The sequence below is a fragment of the Trachypithecus francoisi genome, unplaced genomic scaffold (genome assembly GCF_009764315.1).
Source record: "Trachypithecus francoisi isolate TF-2019V2 unplaced genomic scaffold, Tfra_2.0 Lachesis_group13, whole genome shotgun sequence".
Taxonomy (NCBI): domain Eukaryota; kingdom Metazoa; phylum Chordata; class Mammalia; order Primates; family Cercopithecidae; genus Trachypithecus; species Trachypithecus francoisi.
Genome location: NW_022681458.1, coordinates 28,188,533 through 28,202,510, shown reverse-complemented (window position 1 = coordinate 28,202,510; position 13,978 = coordinate 28,188,533). Strand labels below are relative to the sequence as shown.

Genomic DNA, 13,978 nt, shown 5'->3' with positions numbered 1-13,978 from the left:
ATGCTATTAAAAGTTTTACTTTCTTTTATAAGAAACATATAATGATTATTGGTCTGGGGTAGGGGGAAAGAGGTGTTCTACCTGGTGGAAATCAAATGGGCTGTCTTACAGCTGGCCTGACTGAAAGTGGCTTTTACCTTCTGGGTAAATTTCAATGAGTAGGACCTCAAGTGTGTGTTTGAAGAGTCAAGAATGAAAATATTAATCCCATCTCCTTTCTTCAGGGTTTATCGCAAAGCATACAGTGAAGCAACAAGGGCATCAGTATCAGGATTTGATGGATGAAATCAGCACAGCACAGTTATGCAAATCATGTGTGCAACTGACACTGCTTGTGTAATTATCAGTATAATCCACCTCTATCAACCACCTCCAGGAAGGAAAGGAGGGGCTGAGGGTGGGGAAAGTTCACACTTGGGAGATCACCCAGAAAGTGGGCCAGGTGCCAGGTCTACAATCAGTTTAAAACAGTTCCTTCTCATGAGAAGCCTGCAGGATAAATTATACCACATTTAATGCACCATCACTATTATGAATGAGCTACACTGGATTCAATTTCTAAACCAGCATAATTTAATTCAATGTGTCTACCTTTTGTTGTTTTTTAAGGATAACCTTGGAAAATCCGGTTTAAAAAAAAAAAAAAAAAGTCATGGTGGTCCGGTTTTTTTTTTGTTGTTTTTTTGTTTTTTTGAGAGACAGAAGAATCTCACTCTGTCACCCAGGCTGGAGTGCAGTGGCACGATCTCTGCTCACTGCAACCTCCACCTCCTGGGTTCACGCCATTCTCCTGCCTCAGCCTCCCTTAGCTGGGACTGCAGGTGCCCGCCACCATGGCTGGCTAATTTTTTGTATTTTCAGTAGAGACAGGGTTTCACCATGTTAGCCATGATGGTCTCGATCTCCTGACCTCATGATCCGCCCGTCTCGGCCTCCCAAAGTGCTGAGACTACAGGCATGAGCCACCGCGTCTGGCTGGTCTGATTTTAAAATAATGTAAACATGAAAACAACTAATTATCATAATCTTCTGGCCAAGTACCTAATTTTCAGAAATTTTTTGTCCTCAATCATTCCACAAAACTATCAGTAATATTAATATCCAAAGGTTTATAACTTGCAGCAATCCCATCTTATACAAAACATTTTGCATGATACATACACTGAAGAAAGTTATTTATGTACTTTTTTTCTGGTAGTCATTACAAAAAAAAGTGAAGTAACGTGGAAGCAAATGGTTGAAGGATTGGGGGAAAATACTTATAAGAAAGAAAAGAAAGAGCAGACCACAAAACTCAAAAGAAGAAGGGAAGATAATTTAAATAAAACAAAATAGAAACTGGTGTATTATAAAAGAGAGTAAGTGATGACAAATGCTACAGTACATTAGAAAATACTTTTTAGCTTATGAAATCACTGATCAGTTGTCAAATTAAAGAAATGATGTGATCGTGATAATAAATTCCTTAGTAAGAGAGGACAATATGTTTGAGGGTATACTACTCTTGTGACAAATCAAGAGACTATTTCTATGAGATTTAAAACTAGAGTAACTAACATTACATTGTTTCTTTAAACAATATGGCAAAGATGAGCTCCATCTTAATCCAAGCCACATGGCAATTTTTTATTTTATTTTTAAGAAACTTGAAGATGTAAAAAAGACTATCTTGTCTTACCAGTTTCTCTGAGGGCATGTAGCAGGTACCTTAAAAATGCATGTTAGTTTGAAATTCTATTAAAAATAAATGTGCAAATATATTTAAATGCAAGGTCAGTCATAATACTTTACAGTAATTTTCTCATAATAGGTAAAGGCATAACTGAACAAAATATAAACTAGGCTATTTAACTGGAATTTTTAAAAGCCAGTATTAGGAGCTAATATAAGCATTCAACATTTCTGAGCTATTTTTGTGGACAAAATATAGTCCTTGGAATTACAGGGACTTGAAAAATAAAGATAGTCCTTACATAGATATATCTATATATAGACATACACACACACACACACACACACACACACACACACAAAATATTTTTTAGTTTGGAAGAAGTTGTTGTTTTAACAGATGGGGATTTATATGGTACATCTGGTCCAGTTCCTTTTTATGGAACAGAATAGCTTTAAACTGACAATTAGACATAAACAACAAACTTCATAAGCTGAAAATTGTCAAACACTGAATAGATCACAAAGTAGTGTTGTAAAAATCAACATTCCTAAAGTGTTTGGAAATAAAAGAGATATATGTTCAGAATAGTTTAGGCATTATCAACCTTAAGTCAAAAGAACTTTGACATTGTAAGGTTCCTCAAATCTCTCTTACTCCAAAGTTATGTGACACAGATAACTAATTTTACAAAGTAGTTATTTTTAAGTGATATACACAAATACATAATTATATCATATACTAAATGCTGGTTCAATTGAAAGCTAAGGTTTTACTTAGAATTTAAGAGCATTATTGAAAATACGAAATAATTATTTTCTTAAAATGAGGATGAACAAAAATACTAGAAAACAATTCCTTTACTTATTTGCTTACTTAAGGACATTTTACTTATAAATCTTTGAAAAATAACTTAGTTTTAGAACTAACAAGTATCTTAAATATATGGTACTCAACAAATACTTGGCTTTTTTAGAATATAAGAGACAATGAATAAATGTCCTTGGAAAATTAGGATTTTTAATTTTCAAATGTATTTGGACGACTCCATTTTTGAGCAATAAATAATTTTTCATAGTACTCTGAACCAGCATAATTCTATCGCCAAAACTGAATTTTTCATCTAGTATAAAAATATTTTGAGACTCTATGAGACACATTCTGTTTTTTTAACTTTTATTTTAAGTTCAGGGGTACATGTGCAGGTTTGTTATATAGATAAACTCGTGTCATGGGTTTTTTTTGTATAGACTATTTCCTCATCCAGGTATTAAGCATAGTACTCATTAGTTATTTTTTCCTGATTCTCTCCTTCCTCCCACCTTCCACTCTCCAATAGGCCCCAGTATGTGTTGTTCCCCTCTGTGGAGACACATTCTTACTCATCGTTTTTCTCTTTATAATTTACAAAAAGAAATGTATAACACATATATGTTTCTCATATATTAACATTATACACTCTTCTGTTTTAAACCTTTAATTTGGGTACAGCATAAGAGTATATACAAAATATACCTGAAATGCTAATGAGAAAAAATATGTAATTCTATTTCCTCCTAGATTTTTTAAAATAACAAGTATGCCAAATACTATTTTGACGAATAGGGGTCCACAGCTTAATTTAAACACTATTTCCCTCAGAGTATTAGGTATAATAAATTAAAAGGTATAATATATATAATGTACAAACCACAGTAATCAAATTTATAAGAAAGAACTATACTCACCTGCAAAACTGAAAAATCTGAGACAAAACTAATAAAAATTATTTTTTAGCAGAAACATTGATTCATCATTAAAAAGTCACTTAAATACTACGTTATAAGTTTACATAAAGCAAAGTAGATTATTTGTATGATAAATCTCAAGATTACTGAATAGCAAGAGTTTCAAGTATAGACTAGTACCTTTTATTTTCCTATAACTTTATGTAATGTATCTCTGGGACATGTTTTTAAAAGTGCAGCTCACTTTCTCAGTGGGCTAAAAACTTGACTGTAATCGTTTTTTTTTTTTTTTTTTTTTTGAGACGGAGTCTCGCTCTGTCGCCTAGGCTGGAGTGCAGTGGGGTGATCTCGGCTCACTGTAACCTCTGCCTCCTGGGTTCAAGCAAATTCTCCTGCCCCAGCCTCCTGAGTAGCTGGGACTACAGGTGTGTGCTAAAAATTAGCCTGGCTGATTTTTTGTATTTTTAGTAGACACACGGTTTCACCATGTTAGCCAGGATGGTCTCGATCTCCTGACCTCATGATCCGCCTGCCTCAGCCTCCCAAAGTGTTAGGATTACAAGTGTGAGCCACAACTTGACTGTAATCTTTAGCTGATCTTTGTTCATAATACATTTTAATTATTTATTTGTCTCCCCTTTCCCTCTTCTCCTTCCCCTTCTTAAAATGTCATTTAAATTTCACATTAAAAAAGTTATTTTTTTTTCTTTCTTAGACACTTCAAGGCTATCAGATGTAGGATATCAGACAGTAGTAGACAAAAAATATTGGCCCTGTGAAGACTCAATATAAACCTTAAGATGTTAATTCGGTTTCATGCAAACTTATTTTAAAATAAACTAGGGCAAAATACTAAAAGAAAGAAGCAGTAATTTGGAGGGAGTGGAGACTACTCTTTAAGGTGTGGTAGTAGTGACTGATTAGCAAAGTCCAGGGAGAAAAGATAATACATTATAGTTTGCATCATATAATAGCAGCACCAGGAGATTTAAAGAGCGAATTGAGTGACTTGACAAAGCCCCATAGCTAATTTGCAGCAAGCTACCCTAAAACCCACGTCTTGATCTCTTGACTTCTAGGCAGTACATTTTTTTTTTTCAATCATTAGGAGTTACTTCAGCAGTTAAAGCTTTATAGAATAAACATATGAGCTGTGTCATTTATCACTTAGCAGGGTGGTGATGAGCACAAATTGTGGAGTTTGCTGCCTTGGTTTAAATCCAGGGTCTGCCTGTGTGACTTCTTTCCTGCCTCAGTCTCTTCACCTGTACAACAGGAATAACCAAAGCGAGAGGTTCTTATAATGAAACTGCCTCTCCATTCTCTTTGTAAAACATACTAATGGATAACCAAAAACACTGAATTCTTGGAGCTCATAGGTTCTTCTTTGGTATATCCGAATATACTCCTAGCAGTTGAGCTGTATGTATGATCACTAAGAGTCAGGTATGACTGTAGCAGAACCTATATATGCCAGTGTACCTGCTATAATTATTTCCAATGAAATAATTACAAAAAGAACACTGTTTCTATGAAACCAAATTTTACCACTTTGAAAAGATTCAATAAAGATGAGCTGATAAAAATATTTCTAAAGAAATGAATGTGAGCAAAAATAATCATAAAAATTAGTGAAAAAAATCTTTAAAAATGAATAGAAGTCTGATTGCTTCACAGGATCTTTAAGTTCTTAAAGAAACTGAAAATGTAACTAAAGATGATGTGTTATGGGTATGGTTTAAGCCAGAAAAATTACATGTTATTCAACAACCAAATTTCTCACTGAAAGAAAACAGCTTGGACTTAAATAAAAAGATAAACAATAAAATATATATTACATTTATAGTTTTTAAAGTAAAAACTTTTCAAAAATGCATTTTCCATGTTACTAGACTTATTGCTATTAATCTACAAACAATCTCTTTTTGCTTATGTTGGATAAAAAGGTTTTTTATTAAAGAAACCATGGAAAATGCTTAATATAGTGTCTACTGTATAGGGAAAGCTCAAGAAATTCCAGATAAATAACCTAACTACCAGGCCTATGCAATAAAAACCAAGACACTACTTGGTGTCCTCTAGAGGACAAGTAAAGTTCCTAAGCAGAAAAATACCACCTTGTACAGGGATCATGCAGGGCACACATACACCCGTAGTATTTGCTTAATACATGTGTCATATTCCAGATATTTTTCAAAGTATTTTTCATTTTTTTTAAACTGTAACATTTATCACAGTAACGTATTCATGCACACCAATGCTGGGCTTGTTGTTACCAACCTACTAAGTGAAAACCAAGATGAGAAATTTTTAAGTCTACAATATACGAAGCAGAAATGTGGTATTAATATCCAAAATGATAAATAACGATACAATAAAACAATGGACAGTTTTTACCTGGAGGAAAAAGGTAGGCAAATACTTTCTACCAATAATAATATTCAAAAAAAAGAGATTAAACTTAAAATCTTTATATTCTCCTTAATACTTTATACCAGCAGTTCCCAACCTTTTCGGCACCAGGGACCAGTTTCATGGAACACAAACGACGGGTGGTGGGGGAATGATTTCAGGATGAAACTATTCCACTTCAGATCATCAGGCATTAGATTCTCATAAGGAGCACACAAAGTAGGTCCCTCGCATGCGCAATTCACAATAGGTTGTGTGCCTATGAGAATCTAATGCTGCCACTGATCTGACAGGAGGAGGAGCTCAGGCAGTAATGCTTGCTCACCTGCTGCACACCTCCTGCTGTGCGGCTCAATTTGTAAGAGACCACCCACTGACTGGTACTAGTCTGCAGCCAGGAGGTTGGGGACCCCTGCTCTATACTAGTAATTTTAAGCACTAGTTCTTAAATTTTAGTTAATTTGTGGCACATTCTCTGTTTGGCTGCCATAGCCATTTTCCACATTTCTTTGCTCTGCTCCTGTAAAAGCTAATTTTTACTGGCTTTAATCAATAGGCTCCCTTGTCCTCTGGCTTCTGGTTAAGTTTAGTCAATGTGAGGCACCAGTAAGAGACTGGAGGGTGGAAAGAGTGAGGTCAGGGTGTTTATTTCCCAAGTCACAGGTTAGTAAAGGCTACATTCTTCTACTGAAGGTCAGTGCTCAAGACCCTATCCTATTTCTCTTAATTCCAGTGACCTCTAGATCCCCTTTCCCTTTCAGGCTAGAGCTAGTAATGGCTTCCTACTATTGTAGACCCAACCATCTTTTGTAGACTACCCTTATTCCTAACCATTCTTTTGTGAATATTTGTCTTTCATGCATGTCCCCAAATTTTCCCCATTTGTGTGTCTTACTCTTTTCTTGTCAGGATCCTGACTGGTAAGAGTTATTGGTATCAGGAATGGCCCAAAGCTCCAGTCAAAATGGAATTCAGGGATAGCAGGATAGCCTCCTTACCAGGGAGTTAATGGGACAGTAGTGATCCAAGGCATGTGCTGGCAAGATGATTATTCAAATTGTCACTGGTGGTAGCAGGTAAGGATGTACGATGCAGGGTAAGGCTTTGGGAGCTGTGGCATTATTTGCTAAAGCAGCAATGGCAGTGTGTAAAGATTATAGCATGGTATGGCTGATGGCCCTAAGGAGCACACAAAGGTAAAAGACAAACTGCATGCCTTGAATACTCAAGTCAGAATACAGACAAAATACCAGAAAGTTTATATCAGTTTTAAAAGGGTACCTTATCCACTTAAGCCGCAGGGCAAATAAGGCTGAAGACCAACTCCAGAATCTGATTTGAAAGGTTATAGAATTGCAATGCTAAATACAATGGACAATACTAAGACCACTAGTTTTTGGTAGTGGAGCAATGATGAGAAAGAGAAACATGGGATGGTAGTATCTTCTCCCTTCCCCCCAACAACTTCATTGAGGTATAATTAACATACCTAAAACTGTCGTAAAAAACAAGAAGAATAAAAAATATTATTTCAACATGTAGCACTAGCCATATTTAGGTGCTTAATAACCACATGAGGGTAGTGGCTACCATATTGGACAGCATAGCCCTACAACTATCACCTCTTCCAAGACAGCAAACTAAAAGAAATAATAATTCTATGGGTGAATAACAGACATTAGTGAAACCATCAGAAAACTGAAAGATGTTAGGGGTGATAATTCATACTATACACCCATTTAAACTGTTTATTAGGCTAATGCACAGCATTGATGCAGACTTAATCATTTCATAATACTAACTGTAGATGCAGTTTTAGCTACACAATCTTTACTGGAGCATGTTAATATAGCCCCTGACACTAGGTATGAAGCAATGGACTTGATTTCTGGTTAAGGTAATTTGTATAACAAAGATAATCAGAAGCAGTTTTTTCCCTTCACACTGCAGGAGCAACATACATTTACTATCTTACCTTAAGGCTAAGTCAACTGTACTCTCTTTGTCATAACACAGTCTGAAGAAATCTTGTTCATCTTGACATCCCACAAAACATCAAGCTGGAATATTATATTCATGACATTACATTGATCAAACTTGGGAGAAGGATATAGTAAATATTTGAGATGCCTCAGTAAGAGGTATATGCTATAGAACAGGAGATAAACTCCAAGAAAGTTCAGGGACTTTCCGCACTGGTAAAATTTTACGGGCCAGTGATCTGGGCATGCTGAAATAGATCCTCCATCGTAAGTGAGAAATTGCTGCACCCTGCACCTTCCTTCGTGAAAATGAAGCACAAAATATGGTGGCCTCTCTAGATTTTAGAAGCAACATAGACCATATTTGGGTATACTTCTGTGGTGCATGTACTAGGTAATCCACAGGTTGTCCATTTTGAGAGCAGTCTGGGGCAAGAAAAGGATCCGCATCATACTCCTGCCATGATGAAAGCTCCCTCTACGTGTGACTCTAAGATTCAGCAGATGCAATGATTTTTGGAAATGTCTATGGCAAATGGAGATGCTGTATGACATCTCTGTCAATGGAAGCATCAGTGTGTAGATCCCTCATGGTTTTATAGTAAAGACATGTAGTCTTCTAACAATAACTAACCTCCATTTGAAAAGCCACTCCTTACTTGCAAATGAACTTTGGTTAAGATTGTGTACCAGGCAATAGGACTCCCAATTACAATGTGGCCCAAACCGTGCATCATGAACTAGGTGTTATCTAATTCAACATATCAAAAATGTATACAACAGCATTTCATTGGTATATTTTCCTTCCCTGCAGCCTTCTTACACTGGTTGAGGAAGCCCAAGTATACTGTATGAGCAAGTAGCTCAGAGGTCTCTAATACCTGCTACTACTATTTCTCAATCTTTTTGCTTCAATCCATCTGTATGGCCTCTTGGGGTATTCTCAGTGACCAGTTGATGAGGATGAAACAGTGCAGATCTGGTTTGTAAATAGACTGCCTAGTATTCAATACCAGCTGTGACTACAGTGTTTACAGGTCCACTTAAGGGAAATGGCCCTGAAATACAGTGGCTATCCCTCCAGCAGCCAGAACTTCATTCAGCTAGTACATTTAACTGTACTTTGCATGGAAGAAGAGATAGTCGAGGTAATGATATATGGAATGGCCATATGGTCAAGGATTTCAAAGAACAAAATTGGATGACTGGTGACAGAAGGTCTAGGGGAGAGTTATGAGGATGTATCTTTCAGAATTGGCAAAAAATGTGATGATACGGTATTCTATGTAAATTCTCTCTAGAGGGCATTCACTGTAGAGAAGGCCTTTAGTAATCTGGACAAGGTAAGCTCATGAATGTCAGGCTCTTTACCAGGCTTACCTGGTACTTGCTCAGTAGGCCAATGTACACAGTGATAATGGGAGTAGGGATACAGAAACTATGAACAGATTCAATTACATAGACTTCCTTCTTCTTCATGACTGATTTAACTACCACCACTGCTGAGTTCACAATTTTCCAATGCTGAGACCCTGATATGGCACCATTCCTGAGGGAGAGCAACCAAGCAAGTAGTGGCAGGCAGGTTAAATCTGACTCTTTCAACATGGAGGAAGCAGAAATTTATCCTACTGGGATGTGCCTTCCCTTTCTCTTCAATATTTTTGGAAGCTCCCTCAAGTATGGATTTAACAGAATGCCTTACCAATTACCTTGGTATTCCTTGCAACACTGCCTTCAACCAGGAAACTCCTTTTTATGGCAAGACAAATACAATTAGCTCAAATCTATAGAATGCATGGGTCATACCCCATGTATCACCCTCCAGAATCAGCTGGCTAAATGGAATGGTGAAATGGCCTACCAAAGGAGTGGTTCATGTATGGTTGCCAGCTGGGAGGAGTTTGGGTGTGTGTGTTCTACAGGATATGATATACGGCCAACGTCATCTCCTCCATAGCCAGAAGGCATGAGTCTGAGAACAAAGAAGTTAAGGTAGAGGTGGCCACTCTAATAACATCAAATAACCCATTTAAAGGCTTTTTACTCTGTGTTCTGAAACCTTCTGATTGGTGGTTTTGGAGACCTCAGTTCCCAAAAGAAGAATGTTTTCTCCAGGTTTCAGAGATCTGGTCCTGTTGTATTGGAAGCTGAGAATACTCACTAGCTATTTTGGGCATGTCAAGCTGCTAAACAAACAGGGACTGGCTTACAATTTTTCCAGACTACCAGAATGATTTGGAGTTGTTGCTATACATTGAGGATAAGAACTACGCTTGGAACTCAGGAGATTTACTGGGGCATATTTTTTGAAATACTTATCTAATAATTTTGGTTATTGAAAAACTATAGCAATAAAAGAAAGACAGGACCACCGAAGACTCAGAACCTATAAAATTTGAGTCACCTATTAGATAAAGAACCTTATTTAGCCGATGTGCTAAAGAGAGTAAGAGTAAGAGGAAGATGTATTTGAATGGAAGAAGAAAACTATAATGATCAATTTTGAGCTTTCTGGCAAATTAGAGAAGCAAAACCTATAGCAACTCTGTTTTATATTCCATCTATTATGAAGAATATTAGGGATGACTAGTATTTTAGATTCCAGCTGAAAGCATGATTGAATTGGTATCAGCTCTTGGTGACACAGTAGCTGGATGCCCCCTCTCCAACAGTGACTCCATTAAACTCTCTTGAATTACCCAATTTGAATATATCTATTTATATATCTGCAAAAATCATAACTTGGTATACTAAAATTGCAAAATGAGCATGATGGCATATAAGGACCATGTCTTTATTTATGAAGACAGATTACATAATACGCACACACAAAACCATGATATCAAAAACAACACAATTTCAACAAAAATAAGATGGATGTGTACAGTTATTTATTACATGAAGTCGAGGCAAAAATATATGTTCATGAAGATCTATTCATTATATAATCTTTGGACAACTCAGTAATAATTTAACTCTGGCTAGAGTACATGACAAGTTAAAGGAAATGCCTGTCATGTCCTAAAAATACTTTCCAATAAAACTTTTCATAACAAAACACTCCTTTAAGATATAGTTTTGATAGCATAATTTTAAAATAAGACATAAAATGTTGTAGTTGGAAATAAGTGAATTCCTTTAACTCAAGGAGGAAAGAAAAATATATACTTAAAATATTTTGTTTTCATGTTTGCATTAATTTAATTTTTGTAACTGCCCCAAATTTAAGAGTTAATGTTTAAAATAGTTTTACACAATTCACATTCATGTTTAAAAACTCAGTACAGCCTTAAGGATGAAAAGGAAAAATGTAATACGAGAGATAATACAATAAGCATTATCTCACAACCTCAGCACTCTCCAATTTGTCAATGTAGATTAAAATATCACTTCCATCATATCTTCATATTAAAATTAAAATTTAGTATGTCATTATGAACAGAAGAAACAAATAAAACTGGCTTGAGAGTATTCTGTATTAATTTTCCATGTTTAACTTCTTAGTTATGAAAATTTATGCTAAAAGTCAAATGAGATTCATTTGGATTTCTGATCATTCCTTCTCTTTTATGCGTTATATTCTGGCATTTCTTAAAAACATTAAATTTATTTCAGATTTTTTTCTTTTATTCCCAAGAACTTGTCATATTCTAGATTTTTTAATGATTTATGAAACACAGCAAAGTTTCAGAGTACCCAACGACTATAGTTTGAGAGCTAAAGATACAAGGAGAGTTAAAATTAGAATATAAAATACTCCAACGGCCAATTTTCTGAGAATATTTTCAAGTTCAAAAGAAACCATTTTATTTTCCACAGAGATCCCAGCCTCAGCACTGTATCAGTCAAAAAAAAAATCAGTTTTCAGTTCCTCTATAGTAACTCGAAACATAACTGATATTATAATGGATCTTCACTTATGCTGGATTAACCATAATGACTGCATTCTTAAAATTTTAAAATCATAGAAAATATATAACAGCTGCTTTCTTATTCTAATATATTGAAGTAAGATACTCTCCAGTTGACAGTGCTCCTTTTTGCCAAGCCTGAAAGTCTAAAGATGAAAGACCCATGCATCCTGATAGATTTATCAATTATCTAATGTATACCAATAATAATATTGTCTTGGTCATCACTAACTACATACCAAAGCCATGTTACTATCATCCAATAGTACTCTTCTAAATTTTCCTGTTTTACTTTTCTTCTCAAGGAGTTGGTGACACTTACCAGAATGGGTCCTGAGGTGTCCTGTGAGGGCGTCCCTTCTTCTACAGGCGTAGCTACAGAAAGGACATTTGAACGGCTTCTCTCCAGAGTGTAACTTTATGTGTCTCAGAAGGTTGCCCTTCTGAGTAAAAGAAGCTCCACACTGGTTACAGTGGAAGGGGCGTTCACCTGCAGTAAGGAGAAAAAATGGGAAGGTTCAACTAGGGTATGTGCAAGTAACTAATTTGCCATCCACTGTTAACCAAAGCCAGTTCTCTATGCTAAAAATGTTCATCTCCCTCATAAGTTTTTTAAACATTTATCTTCATAGAATTTGCTTTGCTAATACAGCTACCAAAGTCTCAAGTTTCACATCAAATGATCTTTTCCCTTCTATGTATAAATGTGACAGAAGTCCTATCATTGACTCATAAGAATAACAATAATAGCATTTACCATTGGTTGGACAACGAGGTGCTGTCACTTTACTGCCTTACACACAATTGTACGCTTTCCATAGAATATTTCAATCCTTTCTTACAATGACAATAATTAGGTAGTATTAATTTTAATTAACAAATGAAGAAATTAAAGTTCATAGATCAAAGTATTTTGTTACACAGAACTAGAAAGTAGTCAAGGTGAGAAATGAACCTGGTCAGTTTGGCTACAAAATCTTGTTCTCTTTATTTTACCATGCTATCTCTTTAAAATTGGCAGAAAAATTGAACTGAAGGAGACCTTCAGTCTAACTCCCTCATTTAGCTGATGCGGAAAGGGGCAACTAAAAGGTACAGCAAATGAACCCGCTTACAAAGCTCATTAGCACAAAGAAATCAAGTTTCTTGATTCTCCTGGTCACTAATAGTAAAAACTTTAGCAAAATTTCCAAATAAAATTATTCATCCAGACATTTCCTATATACCTGTTGTGTGAAAATTATTGTTTGAAAGGAATCTTTTCTCCCTGTTTTTCTATTACTGATATTGCTATAAAGTTTTTAAGCCTCAATTCTAAGTTTGGTCTGTTGCCATCAACTGACTCACCAATGTCATCAAATATAAAAACATGTAGGCAATGAAGCAGTACAACTGGCAAGTAGGATCAGATTGATAGCATTATCAAACCATAAAGAAAATGCCATTATTTTAAATTCACCTACCTCTAAATATATACACAAAATAAAATATAAATTCAAATATAAGTAAATAGTAAAAATGTATCATACTAAAGCGCTAAGTTTAGAATAAAAAGAACATTACAAAACAATTCCCTTTTGGTTGAATTGGACCATTTCTGTACCTGAGGCTAGATGATGATTGTAATTTTAATAGTTTTTCAAAAAGCTTACATTGAAATGTCATGTTTCCTATATCTTTAACTGAAACACCCATAATAATAGTGAATAATAAAAACTCAAGATTTTTTGGCCCTTTGACGTAATGCAAACTCAATGATTTCTTTAATAAATTAAAGAAAGCTAAGAGGTATAAAGAAGACAAACTATGGTCACTTTCTGGCAGCAGCTACTGCAAATTCTGTCATATAGATTTGTTATAAAACCTAGATAAATTTAAAAATTGATCAGGTATATCTCAAATTCTGTAGTACTTAGTGTTTTGGGAACTTAATGAGGTACATACCAAAAAGATATAATCTGTGTCTGTGGTGGGGGTTAAAGTTTTTTCTTTTTTTTTTTTTTGAGACGGAGTCTAGCTCTGTCGCCCAGGCTGGAGTGCAGTGGCGCGATCTCGGCTCACTGCAAGCTCCGCCTCCCGGGTTTACGCCATTCTCCTGCCTCAGCCTCCCGAGTAGCTGGGACTACAGGCGCCCGCCATCTCGCCGGGCTAGTGTTTTTTTTTTTTGTTTTTTTTTGTATTTTTTTAGTAGAGACGGGGTTTCACCGTGTAGACCAGGATGGTCTCGATCTCCTGACCTCGTGATCCACCCGTCTCGGCCTCCCAAAGTGC

At 35.7% G+C, this 13,978-nt stretch overlaps 1 protein-coding gene across 12 annotated transcripts in view; it reads right to left on the bottom strand.

The window, feature by feature from the left end:
- IKZF2 (IKAROS family zinc finger 2) overlaps positions 1–13,978 on the bottom strand; it is a 156,867-nt gene that overhangs the window by 41,001 nt on the left and 101,888 nt on the right. For all 12 annotated transcript variants that reach the window (XM_033230397.1, XM_033230394.1, XM_033230400.1 and 9 more), the window contains one exon: positions 12,030–12,197. In XM_033230397.1, the coding sequence (XP_033086288.1) occupies positions 12,030–12,197 (168 nt within the window). The remainder of the gene's footprint in view (positions 1–12,029; positions 12,198–13,978) is intronic.